This window comes from Anarhichas minor, unplaced genomic scaffold, assembly GCF_050575085.1.
Source record: "Anarhichas minor isolate MPS153535 unplaced genomic scaffold, ASM5057508v1 ptg000014l, whole genome shotgun sequence".
Classification (NCBI taxonomy): domain Eukaryota; kingdom Metazoa; phylum Chordata; class Actinopteri; order Perciformes; family Anarhichadidae; genus Anarhichas; species Anarhichas minor.
Window position 1 is genome coordinate 11,563,567 of NW_027466460.1, and position 18,445 is coordinate 11,582,011.

General features: G+C 45.4%; 1 protein-coding gene across 1 annotated transcript in view; it reads left to right on the plus strand.

The window, feature by feature from the left end:
* fat1a (FAT atypical cadherin 1a) overlaps positions 1 to 15,818 on the plus strand; it is a 68,843-nt gene extending 53,025 nt beyond the window's left edge. The window contains 17 exon segments of the mRNA XM_076091487.1: positions 1,449 to 1,835; positions 2,537 to 2,751; positions 3,900 to 4,037; positions 4,234 to 4,377; positions 5,524 to 5,721; positions 6,447 to 7,043; positions 7,272 to 7,494; positions 7,584 to 7,715; positions 7,874 to 8,031; positions 8,817 to 9,285; positions 10,030 to 10,183; positions 10,405 to 10,515; positions 10,613 to 11,186; positions 11,188 to 11,257; positions 12,023 to 12,160; positions 13,996 to 14,031; positions 15,050 to 15,818. Coding sequence (XP_075947602.1) covers positions 1,449 to 1,835; positions 2,537 to 2,751; positions 3,900 to 4,037; positions 4,234 to 4,377; positions 5,524 to 5,721; positions 6,447 to 7,043; positions 7,272 to 7,494; positions 7,584 to 7,715; positions 7,874 to 8,031; positions 8,817 to 9,285; positions 10,030 to 10,183; positions 10,405 to 10,515; positions 10,613 to 11,186; positions 11,188 to 11,257; positions 12,023 to 12,160; positions 13,996 to 14,031; positions 15,050 to 15,720 — 4,415 coding nt within the window. The 3' untranslated portion in view covers positions 15,721 to 15,818.
* Positions 15,819 to 18,445: the final 2,627 nt, after the last annotated feature.

An 18,445-nucleotide genomic window follows, 5' to 3' on the forward strand; every position in this document is an offset into this window, starting at 1 on the left:
GATATTTTTAAATGTGCTCAAGAATTCACACGAGTACAGAAACGATGACCAGTTACGTTTAAATATCGCCACACCAATCACGACACATCGTCAGGTAGGGACAAGCGTGTCTTGCCACGGTTAGCTAGCTAACCGTCTCTGGTACGGAGTGACAACCTGCGGCAGTAAAAGCTGTGGTGAAGATATATTACCCAGAATGCATTGAATGTGGATTATAATGGCAGGCAGTGAGAGGTGAGGGTTAGCAGAATATTTATTTTTGCCATTACAGCTGACAGAAGCATAACTCATATTTACAGCCCAGGTTTTTTGCTTCCTTTTTTTTTGTTTTTGTCATTTATTTAGGAAGATGGTCCTTGGGATATTTATATCACTCAGAAGTTGGCCTTAAGTTGTAAAATGTTGAGAACCCATATTATAGACGACACAGAGAGTGTCATCTATTACGCGACAGTATCGGAATGTTGTGAGTATTTGGGTACATATTCCGTCACAACACTAAGAAACAATATGATTAAGCACATTTGGGTTTAAAAATGAATACAAACACTCCCAGTCATTGTCTATAGAACGGCTCCACACATGGAAATATGGAAACAACATATTGGAATTATTAATTTAGGGTGTGTTCTCCTTTAATATACGGGTGCAACTAAGAAGTATTTTTCATTAATCTGCTGACGTATTTTCTCGTTGAATCACTTACGTACTTGTTCGTCCACTTTGATATAAACTTTCCAGCCGTGGGACTGAGATGAGCAAACACCCATAAACTTACCTGCACGAGGCAATTTAGCCAATAGAGAGTCGGCTCAATTCACTTAACTACCATTAAGCAACTGTCTCAAGGATGATCACACCAGATAAAAGTGATGGGAAACTATATAAGCAGGGCTCCCCGTGGTGGACTCTCCAGCATCATAATGAGATCCACGGAGGACGGGGGGGGACGGGGGACGGGGGGGCACTTACCTGATAGATTGGAATATAATAGCGTATTCCAAATGGGGGCCACCTGCAGAAAGGCATTATGATTATTATCGTGATCCGTCTCTGTCTTGTTGCTGGGAGCGTCCTGCTAGTGGGAGGACATGACTTATGAGGATGGCATGGATTAAGGCGTTTACAGCTCCTGTTTATCAGAGGCTGTATGAAAGATGGATGTGTCGGAATGAGAGGAGAGGGCGGCGATTTTAATCATTCAAGAATCAATACATCAATATACAAATCAATATGCTTGTTACGCCCTGTACTTAAAGGAGTATTTCTGTTGATGTGGCTATTTATCTCATGGTGTGAAGAAAACATTTCACTCAGCAGGTAAATTGCTGAGATGTGGGTACAGGGACAGGTTGTAAACTGAGAGGTATCGCATCTTAACAGACAGGAATGATTATGTAAAGACTGCAAACAAACCTAACTTTTTCTTACCTTTTCTGTCATGCCAGGTCTTAACAGCGACATCCTCTACTCGTTGGTCAATTCTGCTGATGGATTTTTCTCCATCGACGAGCACAGCGGCTTGGTGAGCCTGGAACGCGCCCTGGACCGCGAGGTGCAGTCGACGTACGAGCTGAAGGCCCGCGCCAGTGACCGGGGCTCCCCGCGCCTCTCCTCGCTGTGCCAGGTGGTGATCTCCGTCCTGGACATCAACGACAACCCGCCGGTGTTCGAGCACCGCGAATACACCGCCACCGTGCCGGAGGACGTGGCGGCGGGCTCACAGCTGCTCAGAGTGCAGGCGGCCAGCCGGGACACGGAGGCTAACGGAGAGATCTCGTACGGCATCATCAGTGGGAACGAGCACGGCATGTTCAGCGTGGACCCACACACGGGTATGTGGGAGCATTTCATACATGGCTTTTAGCTCAGCTTTGACTGTGCTCTTAGCTTTCTCCTTATTGGTGGTGTAACAAATACTTAAGTATTACTTCCAATCCAATTAAAACTACTAAATATTACTAAATCAAATTACATTTTTACTGTGACCACAGGGATTAAAGGTAGCTTTTTCAGACTGCCATCAAGCAAACATTGATGTAAACTACGCACAACGAAAATGTTTTTGAATAATTCATTTTTCTAAAGATTTTTGCCAGGAAGGACATATGTTTATCAGTTTGTTTGGCTTCAAGGAGACACAACAATGCTGATTATTTTGTTTACACCGAGACGTCCTCGGGGCACGGGGAGTTAAACATCAGGAGCTTCATTGCCCAGGCCATGTAATTGTTGTGGAGTCTACACAGTCTGCATTCCTGTCTTAACATTATCATGGCATCATGCTACATTGCCTTGGGGAAGGAATGACTCACTAGTAGGTTATCCCTTTGCAAAAAAACAGCTTCAAATACAACACATACGAATAAAGAAGCACAATGTTTTTCATCAAAGTCATGATTTTGGTGTGTTGTGGTATCATAGGTGTTATTTTTTTTTTTACCTTTTTAGATAATAATTGGTAGTGTGAGTTCATGCCGTGGCACCAGCTCTCCGTCCCTCTCTTGACTTCCTGCTTTCTCTTTGCCGTCTCCAGGTGACATCTTTGTGATTGAGCCGTTGGACTACGAGGTCTCCCACGAATACTACATCACCGTAGAAGCTACAGATGGAGGCTCACCGCCGCTCAGCGACATGGCCACTGTGAACGTCAACCTGACCGATGTCAACGACAACAGACCTGTCTTCAGCCAGGACGTCTACACGGCCGTCGTCAGTGAGGACACGGAGCTGGGAAAGACTGTGATGGCGGTAGGAATATACTACTCGAACAATAGACACTGGTTATAAGGGCAGTAACCCTTAATTAAAGCTGCAGGCAGGGTGAAAGCCATTTTTATCTCTCTCTCTGGCTTAACTTTCCTCCAGCTAGATCTGCCAGACTGCTCACCTTCTCACTCATCGTCTTTAATTTATTCTCTCACAGCCTCGCTCCTCTCTGCCCATTACTCACTGCATACACTATCACATATCCGCACGTGTGGCAAATCACCATCTGGTGGCACAGCTAAATCAGGACCAATGTTCTTCATGCTCGCTGCACCCCTGTTCTCGTGCATTATCTGACACACATGCTCAAACGGTTTAATTGAAAGGCATTCGACTCATTAAGCCTCTCTCCGAGATAAGGCATTCTCTACCTTCTGCATGTTAAATGTTCCCTCCATCCATTTCTGTCTACTCTCTCGTCCCTCCTCTCATAAAAGACCTCTGCGTATGGCCATTTATCTGTGTGTCTAATGTACCTGCTTATAAATGATCTATCACAAAATTAGATTTTAATAACTGCCATTGTCTCACACTTCCTCACTGTCTGTTCATTTCCCTGGGGATGCCTATCAATATGTGACCCCGGGTGGGTTTTAAGACTGTGTGTGTATCTGTGTGTATTTTGGAGAAGGGTACGCAGGAGAAAAAAAACATGTATGCATCTGTATGATGTTGTGATAGTAGGGCTGCCACTAATGATTATTTGCATCATCGGTTAATCGGACGATTGATAAAAGATGAGTCGTTTTTTCTATAAAATGCAAGACAATAAGGGACAAATTCCACCCCAGTTTCTAAGAGCCCAGATGTCTTCTTTTGTTCGACCAACAGTCCAACCAAAACCAAAAGGTATTCAGTTCACAATGATATAACAACAGAAAATCTGAGATATTGGAGAAACTGGGACAAGAAAATGTTTTCCATCTTGATTGACATCACATTTTTCCCACCCCCCTTTAAACCGGCGACGAGTACCGACAAACACAACTGTAGAACTCATCGATCCGATTTTTTATTGGCCTTCTAACGCATATGTTAACATAACAAGCAAGGGCGTTCAATTGTCCTGTAAAGCCACATTCAAGGATTGTTGATTGATCGTTGTTGCGATTGTTTGATTGATCCAAAAGGTGGTGGCGGAGGACCTCGACGGGCCTTCTTTCGATCACGTGCGCTACTCCATCGTGGACGGCAACCAAGGCAGCCCCTTCACCATCGATCCGGTCAGAGGAGAGCTTAAAGTTGCCCGCCAGCTGGACAGAGAGCGAGTAAGAGAAACAGCAGATACAATGCTGACTGTACACATAGAGTTTAATCCACTGAGGGACTAATTGCAGTCTATGCAGAATCCAATAAGAGTCATGTCAGGCCAAATAGGGAAGCTTGTTTACTGATCTCAGCCACATTATTGCTTACAAAAGCAGCGTTGCCTGCGAATGCTTACTCTTTCCCTCCCTTTCCCAGACTTCAGGGTACACTCTGATGGTGGTGGCCTCAGACAACGGGTCGCCCTCTCTTTCCAGCAGCGCCGTGATCAACATAGACATCTCGGACGTCAATGACAACCCGCCGCTTTTCTCCCAGGCCAACTACAGCCTCATCATCCAGGTGAGAGAGGGAGGAGAGGGGTCAGTGTGGATGGCTGATTAGAGACGGAGAGCATGAGAACGAGGTAGATGGAAAGGAATAAAGAGAGGGGGAGGTGCCGAGGGGGATTGCAGTGGACACAGAGAGAGGGATTAACAGGATGGAATAATGGGAGGCTGTGCGACTAGAATGTCAAGAGGCAAGTAGGAGGTTGGAGCAACAGAGGTAAGGACAGGGGAGGGGGAGAGGGGTGGGTGGGGACAAAAAGACAGAGGCTGCATCTTAAGTATAATAATTCAGATAAGGGATGGAAAGGAAAGGCTGAAAGGCAGGAGTGATGCAGAGCGGATACTGAGCTGATAGTGGATGATTGACTGGTGTAAATGGAAGACGTGTGAGAGTGAGAAGAAGGAACAGAGGTGCATCTCTATTCCATTTTGGGAGATCAAAAAAAAAAAATCATGATTCCAAAAGGTAGGATGTAAGATGATTCGTTTCCAATTTTCATGTCTGTTTAGAAAACTGTAAAAAAAAAAAAAAATGCAATTGTCGGGGGGGCACCGCACACATTGTACACAGCTCAAGCACTTCAGAATGGAACATTGTTTTGTCTCTGACTGGCTTTATTTTGACTTACTATGGATCCTCGATCAAAGTGAAGCACAAAATCACACTAAAGCAGAACAAGAAAGAAACACGGGGCACACACACGATACACCACCAGGAATATCCAGAGTTGTTTCTTTAACACTTGAGAAAAAAAAGCGAGTTCTGAGTGAGGAAGAGCCAACAGACACTTCAGGCAAAGCCTTAATTGTAAAACTAACATGGTTCCTTTTACCGGGACTCATCAGAAGCCTTGCCACAACATCGTGGACCGGCTGTTAGACAAGCACAACTGACAAGTCCCAGCACCGAGTTAATAACGGTAGAAGAAGACTTTAAAGTGGCTATAATCAGTATTTTTACATCAGCAATGGACCAAATGACATGCTGTGTGGTGGTTTCTTGACATCTAAAATACAGTTTCAAGCAGTCACCGGAACGTTTTCTCTCACATCAGCAGAGTTCTGTGGGTGTATATCCTAACTTCTGAAAAACATTACACTGTCAAACATTATAGAGCTGAAGAGCGAGCATTACACATTCCCCTCTTGTATCCCACAGGAGAACCGACCAAAAGGCACAAGTGTTCTTCAACTCACCGTAACCGACCGGGACGCTTCTCACAACGGCCCACCTTTCACCTTCGCCGTCGTGGACGGGAATGAGGACGACGCTTTCCACATCGATCAGCAGGGAGCTCTAGTGGCCGCGGGGGCGCTGGATAGGAAAAGTAAAGAACACTACCTACTTCAAGCACAGGTGAGTCACAGCACAGAGGAGAAACCACAGTTGAGAGGTTGTATTGATTTAACCGTCAAGCCACAGCAACCTGATCCATTTGTCTTCCCTCTTTTCCCTTTCTGTACTTTTTCTCTGTCATGCTCACTCATTTCTATCTCCTGCTCCCGCCCCCCGATTAGCCAATGTTCATCTCTCCATCTTGAACCTTTTAAATATAAATAAAGCTTTTCACCACGAAAAGCCACTGTGTGTAAGATGCTGAATTAATAAATAAGCATGCAATAAATAAGCATGATAAATAATAAATAAGCATGCAATAAAGCTGCTGCATCAGAGTGCATCTCACAGGAGAATCGTAAATCAAAGACATTTAGGTTTGCATGATCACGCGCGCTGCCGGGTGTTGATGTGTCACCTTAGAGGAAAGAACAGGGGAGAAAAAAAAACGAGTGGGCAGATGGAATATGAAATGTAAGTGTGATGTCTTGTTAAGCGAGATGCACACTCAGATTTGAGTAATAGTTTTCGTGCAGAACTGATGACCATCCGTGTGCAAGTGTGAATGTTAAAATGCACGATCTTTAGAGGTTTTGTTGGCTTTAATATCCAGTGCACCTTCAGTGCGTAGATGCCGCCAACTTGGGGATATCAGTGAAAGAGCTTGATTGCCCTCTGCTGTTGGAAAAATTGAGCTTACAGTGCACAATATTTCCTCATACATGTGTCTCCTTTCTCATGTTCAGGTGTCGGACAGTGGCAAGCCTCAGCTCTTTTCCGCCGCCTTCATCAGCGTGCGCATAATCGAGGAGAGCGTCTACCCTCCTGCCGTACTTCCGCTTGACATCTTCGTGACCACCGCTGGCGACGAATACCCCGGAGGAGTCCTGGGCAAGATCCACGCCACCGACCAAGACATTTACGACACGCTCGCTTACAGCCTCGCCCCGCCGTCCTCAGCGTCCTCAGACGAGAGCGGCGCCCTGTTCTCGGTTTCCGCCTCCGATGGAAAGGTCGTCGCCCTGCGGCCTCTCGACGTGGGCCACTACCCTCTCAACGTGACGGTGACCGACGGACGCTTCACCACGGCGGCTGACGTCACCGTGCACGTGAGGCAGGCGACTCGCCAGGCGCTGGACAACTCTATTGCGGTGCGCTTTGCGAATATCGCCCCCGAAGAGTTTATCGGGGACTACTGGCGCAACTTCCAGCGGGCGCTGAGAAACATCGCTGGCGTCAGGAGGAGTGAAGTCCAGCTAGTGAGCCTGCAGCCTACAGAGCAGGGAGATCTGGATGTGCTGCTGGCTCTGGAGAGATCTGGCAGTCCATACCAATCTCAGGAGGTAAGAGCTGCCATGATTACATTTTCCAGCTGATGGTACCAAACTGTTGTTTTGTCTTTGGGCTGCAACTAACTATCATTGATCTGTTCATTATTTAGTCCATAAAGACATTTAAGAAAAATGCCCACAGTGATGTCTTTAAATCACTTATTTTGTCCGACCAACAGTCCAAAACCCAAAGATAAAGAAAGAGAAAAGCATGATGTTCATGTCTCAATTGTCCTTCAGGTCGTCTTCCACAAGTTGAACTCCTCGGCAGCTGTGATCGAGGAGATGACGGGGGTTCGCATCGCGCGGGTGGTGCAGAAGCTGTGTGCAGGTCTGGACTGCCCCTTAAGCTTCTGCGATGAGGTCATCTCGCTGGACAAGACCACCGTGTCCACCTACAGCACGGCTCGCCTCAGCTTCGTTACCCCGCGACACCTGAGGGCCGCGACCTGCCAGTGCGAAGGTACGCCGACTACACCCCATACACGCTCAGATTCACATTTACTGTCTGTTAGAAACTCCCAGTCTGAGAGGAAGTGTGTTGGCATTTAGGTGGCAGATGTCCCGTGGTGAACAACTTGTGTGAGAACAACCCTTGTCCTGAGGGTATGGAGTGTGTGGCAGATCCCAGAGATACCGCGTACAGTTGTGTGTGTCCAGAGCTCAAAAAGGGCAAATGCTCCGGTAAGACAACCCACCTCTTGATCATTGTCCCCCAGATGTTTTCATCCTTCACCCGTCTCCAGCTTCATCCACTTGTGATCTATGGTGAAAATAATGTAAATGTGATGCTGCGTGTTTGTCCCACCTCTTCTTGACACACGTCTGTTACTTCATGTCAGACGGCCACTCGCTGACGTTCAGCGGCAGCGGCTATATGAAATACCGTCTGATGGAGAATGAGAACAAGGAGTTGATGAAGCTGTCTCTGCGGCTGAGGACCTTCTCCAGCCACGCAACCGTCATGTATGCCAAAGGAACCGACTACAGCATCCTCGAGGTTTGTTTGTGTGTATGTGTGTGTGTGTGTGTGTAAACGTATTTGTCCAGCCTCATTACTCAGCCATTTATTCCTTCGCCGTCTTTCAAACTGAAATGATAACCTCGCTTATCATAATTAAGTCTAGACTGACTGTCCGTCTGCATTTCTGAGCTTGTCTCTGTATTAAAGCCCGGCATTTCCATATCAGAAGGGCTTAATAAACACAAAATTGACCCGCACTCCCACGAGACCACCCAGCCATGTGTGCCAATCAACTGCGCTGAAGGGTTCAAAAAGGCATTTTAAAACCCCCTTTCACATGAGGGACGATGGGAATGTAGTGGTGGGTTGAAAAAAAAATCACACACACAAGAGCTATTTCAGTACTGGGAGGGAAACAGAATGCAGTTCTCCACACATTCCTTTCAGGGTCTGTCTGGTATGGCAGTCTGCATGCCAGACCTGGCTGGCTAAGAGGGACTTATTGTTTAAAGGCTTTTAACTGCCACTTGTGTTAATTAGAGGCATGAACAGAAGTTAGACTGTTGTATAAAGATGTTTTCCTGCAAAGCGAGTGTAGCTAGTCATTAAGATAAGATGGAGCCATGGTAATGCATTGACGCACATTGTACTTTTTGATAGGGAGTGATTAATGACAGTCTCACACATCGATTTATAACGGGCTTGGTGATTTGATAACGGTCTTTCCTCCCAAGTTTTAATCTTGTGGAGCGAAATCGAAAAAGGGGAAACAAAGACGCGGATCTTTATCATGTTCTAACTCATTTCATGGCTCTTGATAGATCGTGAACGGCCGCCTGCAGTACAAGTTCGACTGCGGCAGCGGCCCCGGCCTCGTGTCGGTCCACAGCGCTCAGGTCAACGACGGGGAGTGGCACACGCTCACACTGGAGGTGGACGGCAACTACGCCAAGCTGGTGCTGGACCGGGTGCACGCCGCCTCGGGCACAGCGCCGGGCACCCTGCGGACCCTCAACCTCGACAACACCATTTACTTCGGCGGTCACGTACGCCAGCTCGCCGCGGCCCGCCACGGGCGCAGCCTGCCCGTCACCAACGGGCTCCGCGGCTGCCTGGAAGCCATCGCCCTGAACGGCCAGGAGCTGCCCCTCAACACCAAAGCCAGCCGGGCCCACGCCGTGCTGGAGGAGATCGTGGACGTGAGCCCAGGCTGCACACTCGCACTCGTTGAGACCTGTTCCAGCAACCCCTGCACCAACGGAGGGAGCTGCACCTCGCTGCCTAATGGAGGTGTGTAATGTCCTGCTCAGCTCATTTGAATCAGATTTGCACTGGAGTTGCTTTAGTTAAATACATTTCAAGTTTCCTTTTTTTTGTGTGATGTACAACCCGAGTACCTGTACATGTTCTTAAGTTTTAATTGTGCCCTTATTGCTTAGCTGATTATGTGTTTCATAGCTTCCTTTCTGCCACTTGCAAACAGGTGTAGCAACTGAAGAATTGATTATTTATTGATAACTGTTTAATTATTCAAGAGAGGCTATGAGAGACAGCCGTCTTTTATCATAGTTTTGCGAGACCTCTCCTTGTTTTCTGACGTGTTCCTGCTTGTGCTGTTTGCTGTTAATGCAAACTCGATACTTCTGCATCTGTTTCACATTAAAAACCTGCCAGCGGTTCAGGGGGCACAATCCCTCACCGTCCCTGGAAGGCGTTTTTTGTGAAACATCTGCAAGACGTGTCGAATTTCAGTAACATCAGCTCAAATTAAAGAAAGAACTCGAGACAGTGTGGTAAGCACACCCATTGTACTTATTATGCAGAATTTAACAAGTGACCCATTAAAGTAAAGTGCTCATTTTTGTATTTCCCCCCCCCCTCGGCCTTTATGCATGGCTGACCTTTACCTGTTTTATGCGACAACTCACCCCAGGTGATTCTCTCCAAACTGGCTCGGATTTGAGAATCAACAGCAGTTTAAAAATGTCATCGTCTTCATGAGGTTATTATTTTTTTTTCATATGAATTCCGCAGGCTACTTCTGTAAGTGTCCAGCCTCTTTCATGGGCACCCACTGTGAGATTGGCATAAGCCCCTGTGCCTCCAACCCCTGCCTGTACGGGGGCACCTGTGTTCCTCGCACAGACGACTTCTACTGCCAGTGCAGAGGGCAGTACTCAGGACAAAGGTAGGACCACCCTCTTCTGTTTGGGCTTTAGTTTACACAAGCATGCATCATTGATGCCATATGGGAAGAACGATTTGGCATGGGATGATGATGAGTAGGGGACAAAGCTAGACAAAGGAAAACATTTTTATACCCCTCATTGTCGTATCCATTACTTTAGAAGCGAAGGAGTCTTCATATGTTTTTTGAGGTTTCTTAAGTTGAACTTGTTTTGAATTCAGGTGCCAGTTGGGGCCGTACTGCAGAGACAACCCGTGTCAAAACAGCGGAAAATGTATCGACAGTCTGGATGGTCCAGTATGTGAGTGTGAACCAGGCTTCCAGGGAGACAGGTGTGTACATCTTACGTGTTCAAATATCTCCAGCTAGAGTCTGATATTTTGCATCAGCAGTTTGTAACACATCACTGAATTCCGATGTGCTGTCCAGGTGCCTGAACGATGTCGACGAGTGCATCAAGAACCCCTGCGCCAACGGCGGCCAGTGCCAGAACACATACGGCTCCTACAAGTGCAACTGCTCGCTGGGTTTCAGCGGGCAGATGTGTGAGCTCCGCGCCGAGGTCCGCAATGAGTTCGTCTCCACCTCCTGGAACATCGGCCTGGAGGAGGTGATCGGCATCGTGGTGTTCGTGTCCAGCATCTTCATCCTGGTCCTTCTCTTCATCATCATCCGCAAGAAGGCTTGTCGCAGAAAGTCGAAGAGCGACAACGACGACAAACGTCTCGGAGGCTCGAGCGTGCCTCACTCCTTCCTCCAGAGACCTTACTTTGACGCCAAGCTCAACAAGAACATCTACTCCGACATCCCGCCTCAGGTCCCCGTGAGGCCCATCTCCTACACTCCCAGCATCCCGAGCGACTCGAGGAACAACCTGGACAGGAACTCGTTTGAGGGCTCGGCCATCCCTGAGCACCCGGAGTTCAGCACCTTCAACCCGGACTCCGTGCACGGACACCGCAAGACTGTGGCCGTGTGCAGTGTAGCACCCAACCTCCCCCCTCCCCCCCCCCTCCAACTCCGTCTCAGACAGTGACTCCATCCAGAAGCCAAACTGGGACTACGATTATGATAGTAAGTTCTCAATAGCTTTACGTAGCGGTGCTGGGGCCCCGCGTTGCTTTCAGCTTCATGTGACCACGGTTATGACATTTAAGACATTCAACAATGATCATGACTTTACTTAGTGAAATTCTGGGTAGTGCAACTTGATGGGTCCATAATTACCTAATAATGTTCTTGGAAAATTCCTGGAAAGGATGATGTAATTTATTAGTAATAATAGTAAAAAATAGAGGCAATGGTGCACTTCTAGTTAAACTATTTCAGTTAATTACTAGTTTAACTTTGTCTTTAAGTTTTTCTCCATTTTCTCCATCATTTGTACCAAATTATGCGGTTCTTGCCAGGAAACTTGCTATCAAATTCTGTTTCTATGCATGATAATAAGAGTTGTGTAGATAGCAGTAGAGCACAGTTCATGGAACATTTTATCATTACCTCCTCCAAGGACGCTGTGTCTTCGGTTCTGTTTGTTTTTTGTCCGCAGGATTACGGAAAGACTACCGTCCCGTTATTTATAAAAAGTAATAAATCAGAGGGCGGATACAAGCACTATGTTTGACTTACGCAAAAACGGCCAAGTGCCCTTCCAGTATTTTATATGATTTTGATTTCTGTATATATTGACACCAAAAATAGATACGTTTGGTACTGGCTTTCATTGATTTAAATGTTGAAAACTATAAAATCAAAAAGCAGCAACATCCAACATAAAGTTGGTGTTGTATTTTTGTCTATTCAAAAGCTGCTTTCAACAAATTGCGCTTCCTCTTCCAGCTAAAGTGGTGGACTTGGATCCGTGTCTGACCAAGAAGCCTGTGGAGGACAGCGCCTGTCACCCCTACAACACCAGGGGCAGCATGTCTGAGGTCCAGTCCCTCAGCTCCTTCCAGTCAGAGTCCTGCGATGATAACGGTATGCTGCCATCCACCATGTTAAATGTGTACCTGAGAAAAATACTAACAAGACAGAACAGTTTGAAAAATGCCATATTTTATAACCCGTACATGTATGAGATGCCATTTTGCACTTGTGATGACTTGTTTTTCCCTTTTGTCTGATGAGCTTGCAGGGTTTCGCAACAGTTCCCTTTGTCTCGCGGAGCCTTGTTGATTTCGATGCTAACTCTGTCTCTTTTGGGCCCAAATGGTGGCTCTGGGGTCACGTGTTCTCTTCTCTTTTCTTTTTGCTGCGGGGCTTCAGCTCCCATATGGATCAAATCAGTCCACAGATCCAGAACAAGGTTTTAATTAGGGAGGTCCAGCCTGTAAGTCCTCAATCACAACCGGTACAGACGGAAGCAATCACAACAACTTGTACTGTGTAATTCTCCCGGGATTCTATATATATATATATATATATATATATACATATACACACACATTCTGACCCTGTTTTCTAATCTCCCGACTCTCAGTTTACCGGTGTTCAAAAGGAGTTTGATGACTTACTCAGAAAGCACTTATGTTCTGTTTGAAAATCACTCACAAGGTCTTTGACTTTGACAGACGTCTGCATTTTCTTTCTTTTTTATTTACAAGCATGCCATTTCTTCTCTTTTTGTTTGTCTCTTCTTTTTTCAACATGTAGCTACAAACAGACGCTCAAAGCAAACACCAAGGAACACATCACAAGGGTACACACATGTTATGTTCTCCTGTTATTTCCTCTTCGTATCTCACTTATTACCCTTCAGTCATCACTGGGATATCATGATGGGGACTGTGCTGCTCATAAGTCATCAAAACCTTCCCCTCTATCCTAAATTGGAAATTGATTAATTCCCGAACAAGCCATTTCTGTTTCCTCATTTCCTCAGTTCGCTTTTCTGAACACACGGAGGCTTTTCTCCGTGTTAGGGTTGGAAATGTGTTTTTTTTATCCCCCGGGGAATTTCACTGATTCTTCCATCTGTACTGTCAATGGCACCCCGTAGCATCTCAGTATGTTGTTGTTGTTGTGTGTTATCTTGCACAAACAAGACCAGACCCTTCCCCCCACCGCCCACTGTGTCGCCTTCCGCCATCGTCTTGTGCCCAGCCTTGAAACCCCCCCTCCCCCCAACATTCAGTGTTAAAAGAAAAAACACTGCCCAGCAACGACGTTTTTTTGGGAAGTGTCGCTTGTGTTACCATCACTCCCACCACCATGCACTCCATTGTTTTGGTTTTTTTGTTCCTTTTTATGATATTACGGCATTCGTACTAATGCTGAATCTCTTCCACCCACTCTTCCCCCTGCCGCCTCTCACAAGCCTCCATAGTGACTGTAATCCACCTTGTCAACTCTGCTGTTGACACGGTGGAAGGAGAAGGTACTCTTTTATTGCTTCCATCTGCCAGTAGTTTTGTCCTTGGTGTTGGGATGTGAAGTGCAGGTTTTATAGAGCTGCCATTATCTTACACTGACAAACCTCATCCAGCCCTGACGTGGGCCCTACCTTTTAAGATTCGGCTGCTAATTAAAGAGATATGCAAATACAAAATGAAACAAGCACAGACGTTTTTGCCTTCAAGTCACATTATTGATCTTTGCCAACTTTCTGATTACACACCTCGAGGAGTCTGTTTAAGAGAATGGCAGAGCTGTTGTCCATTAATTAACCTGTCACTCTCCTTATCATTGCTACGTCTTTCAGTGTTTCATTGCCCTCCTTTCATCCGTGTTCTTAGCCCATTGTTCTTTCTTCTCAGGTTTTAATGTTGACTTCTTCTTTCTCTCTTTCTCCTCCTTTCTCGCCTCATATAAAGAGTCTTTTTTGGCTCATGATCTCAACAACCCAAGAGGTGACTTTTTACATCTTTGTTTGCCTGATGTGCATTGGTGTGGCCCCCCCCCCCCGATCCCGCTCTCTAAATGTTAACCACCACTAACCCCGCAGCTTAATGAGGAGAGGGTTAAACCTACTCTGACACTGAGCTCCGTAGGATTATTTATTTATTTATTTATTATGTATTTATCCCGTGCATGGTTTCGATGCTGTGGCAACATTAAAGGAAACTTTAATCCGAGCATTATATGATCAAAGGTTTTGCTCAGTAACTAACTGGGAATTTAACGGACTGGATGTAAGTCGTTTGTGTCTTTTAGTACTATTTCCAACACTTAAATCCCTGAAACTAACTATGTTTAAGTGCTTTCATTATCTTGAAAGTGACATCACACAAAAATGACATTTTCAAAAATATAATTTGTCTTTTTAACACAGTAAAACGGGAGTTAGTATGTTATCATACCTCATATGAGAGGGATTTAAATCATATCCTATTTATTCGATTGGATAAGGCAGAGTTGGGCGTGGCTAAGCAAATAGGGCGGTGCCAAAAGGAGCTGCAGAGATACTGAGGACTGGGATACCATTTTAAGATATATTTAAGGTGCACTTCAATGATAGATGATTAATCAAAAATATTTTAACATTTTCAGGAAGAAAAAAAAGACGGATTTTCTATAAAAAATATTCAAAACTAAAGTTTTGTTTGCAGATATTTTGGCATACAAGAGATAACAGTACAAATAGTACAGATAGACAGAAAAAGATCTTGATGAATTATTTTTTTTATTCCACTGTGTCTTTAAATATGTGAATGTCTGCAGTGTGTTAAAAATTTGCTCTCACAAAGTGGTGTGAAGTCAAGTGTTTATTAATGAACAACTCATTGTGTTGGTGTGACGTGTTGTGTTATTGTTGCATGGTGTGGGTATTTAACATTAACATGTTGTCATACTGTGAATGTTATTAACTGCTTTGGTGCAGAATACTAATGGGTGTGTTTGTGGTTTGGGCTTTTCCTTATCAAACAGGATATCACTGGGACACATCTGATTGGATGCCAAGTGTTCAACTTCCTGGAATCCAGGAGTTTCCACAGTATGAGGTTGTGGAGTCGCCCGCCCCTCTGTACAGTGACCCGAGTGCCATCGACACCGACTACTATCCTGGCGGCTTCGACATTGAGAGCGACTTCCCTCCGCCGCCGGAGGACTTCCATGCAAACGACGACCTGCCGCCCCCACCTTTGCCGGAGTACGGCGACACGCTGCGGCCCATGGGCAGAGATTTTGACCACTCTGCGACCGGTCCGGGTAGCCCGGCCGGGATCCGCCAGCGCCCGGCCCTGCCGCAGCTCTACAGCCTTAACCAGTACCTGCCACAGCACTCCTACTCAAGCGACGGGGCCGACACCGAGGGCCAAGGTGCTACTTCCACCTCAGGCGCCACCACCCCAGCTTCCACCATGGGCGCCGGTGGCTACAGAGGGGGCTACCCTTTAGGTTGTAGTCGGGACTTTGACTCCTCAGCTCTGGACAACATGTCCATGTCTCTGTACACGTCCACAGCCTCCTGCTCGGACATGTCCGCGTGCTGCGAGGAGTCCGAGGTGATGATAAGCGACTACGAGAGCGGCGACGAGGGCCACTTCGAGCGGCTGGTCATCCCGGCGCTCGACTCCCAACAGCACACTGAAGTCTGACACTGGATCCAAACAAAAGTGCCTGAACCCCACAGCCACATCTTATGTTAGCCCTCACACACACCACCCTCACTAAACACACACACACACACACATACATTGACACACACACGATTAATTGAGTCCAAACACAGGGGTTGTTGAGACTGGTTGTGAAGGCCAATCGGCTGAGAAGATCTCATGAAGCTATAGGAGAGACTCTGTGGCATCTTAACATCTGCTCAGTCCAACTCCTGCCCCTTTGAGTTGGCAGTGCCATTGCTTTAAGTAACTGTCATCATACACAGGAAGTGGATTGTCTGAAGGGTCAACATTTCAATGTAAAACATGAAAAGCATCATGAGAAAAAAAAAAGAAAAGAATATCTCTGTTTCTATAAATACAACCAAGCAAAATGTTTTTATACAAGTCCTCATTTTCAATGTAAATTTAAATGTACAGTTTTGATTTCAAAGTTTACTAGGTTTTGTAGATATTCTATGCTTTTATTTTCAACAACAACAAAAAAAAAGTTAAATGGTGTGACATTATCAGCCTTACTGTGCTTACATTCACAAAAAAAAAAAAGGAAACATTAAAAAAGAAAGAAGAAAAGAGCGTGGCTTTTCCAAACACAGTGTACTCGTAAAGTTTATTGTCTCCTGCCCATTTCAAAAAGGGTCTTCAATGAACGACTGCATATTCTTGTTTTTATTTGTTTGTTTGTAAATTTTGACTTTGGAACCTCTTTATTTTTCCACCAAGAAAATGGGACCCAATATATTTATAGTGCAGAGTTATCCATGGACACGTGACTTTTTCAGGTGTCTGTGTGTGTGTGAGCAATGCTATGGTCTTGTTAAGGTTTTTATTGAATACTGCCACAAGCTCACGCTTTCCTACTGGCAATAAATTATTCCTAAAAAATACCTCGGCTGTCTGTGTGCAATTATTTCCAAACTGAATTCACGAATAGAGCCAAGTTGTAGTAGCAAGCAGTACTCGTCGCTAGTTTTGTTTGTGCAAAAACTCAACTGTTTAGCAGGTCACTTTATTTTATTTGATAAAGACAACACGATTATTCGACTATTTGAGAAGATTATTGGTAGACTAAAGTATGCTATATTAAAAAATACAGGGGGGAAATAACATGCAATTGCAGCCCAACAATGAAATGCAATATATGTGATAAATGACATATTTAAAAGTTGTATATACAGTAACAATTACATTTTTAAGAGCAACAAAGCAGTGTTTATTTATGTTAAGCAGTGGCCAATGGGTCAGTCATTACAAATGCATGGCATGCAGCCAACACTGTAACAATACTCAAAACTTTCTTTTATTCTTGTGGAGATCCCAAAGTTTTCGCAGATGTATATCCCAAATATGTCAGGCTTTGTTTAAAATAGGACAGAGAACATCTCGAATATTTGGATTTGATGGAATGCTGCAGCAATTAAATACAAAGAGTCTTGGTTTTCAGTGTCTTTAAGCTTCAATGAAGCTTTGGAAGAAGCTGATCCTGACTATATAGTGTGCATACAGAAAGTATCAGAAGTATTCAGTTTAAATTATTTCAGTCTGCACGTAATGCCCCATAATGACAAATCAAAAAAAACATTTTAGACATGTCATTAACATAGTATTTGACCCTGTTGAAGTTTAGCCCAGGTGCGTCTCATTTCTCTTGATCACCTTTGAGATGTTTCGACACCCTGATTGCAGCCCACCTGAGGTCAATTCAATTGATTGGACATAATTTAGAAAGGCACAGACCTGTCTGTGTAAGGTCTCACAGATGGCACAGCACATGGAAGCCGAACCATGAGGGAGAAGGAACCGGCCGCAGAGCTCAGAGACGAGAGATTGTCTCGAGGCAAAGATTCTCTGGTTTGACGAGACCGAGATTAAACTGTTTGGCCCGACGTCTGGAGGAAACCAGCATCATCACCGGCACAGTATGACTCTCTCGCAGCAGAAGCACAGGTGTTACCAATAGCACTAACGATGGCTCTGATGCAGGGAAAGTGACAGGGAGCCGGCGAGAACCTGACATCAAAGCAGCTGAATGGAATTCAGCCATCGTTAATGTCATTATTTAAACCTGTGCTTTCCCCAAGTCAAGTCAAAATGCCTATACCATCCCAACGGTGGAGCATTGTGGATGCAGCCTCACACTGTAGGGCTAGTTTAGTTATGTCATTAATCATCATCATTAAGTCTGCAGCATACCAAATTGTAAAAAAAAGAAATTGAAGGGGACTGAATGCTTCCTGACTGTGCTGATTTAAACAAAGCCAAATATTAAGAACTTAAGGGGCCATAGCTAATGGTGATAAACTTGTGAACTCTCCAGGCCACCGTACAGTCTGACACCTCCCCTTTCTTTGACTCCCTGCGGCTGCCTGTATCAAGAAACCCCGGTTGTCTCACACACTGATGGTAAACTAACATGACCCTGGTACCTCCGGGCCTGGTGCACCACTGCACAGTCTGAGCTCTGTTTTTTTCTCACTGTGGGACCGACTGCTCTTCCTCCTGGGCTCGGCAGTGAGAGGTGGCCTTTTCACCTTCAGACATGGCTGCAGAGTCACTCCATATCTGCTGTGTTTGGCTGACTATTGTCAAGACATACCTCTCCCCAGCCTCTCTCTAATGAATCCTAACACCAACGTGACTAAAACACTGAATAAAATCTCGGTACCACTCGATAATGAGACATACTTGTTGAGAAGTTTCTAAG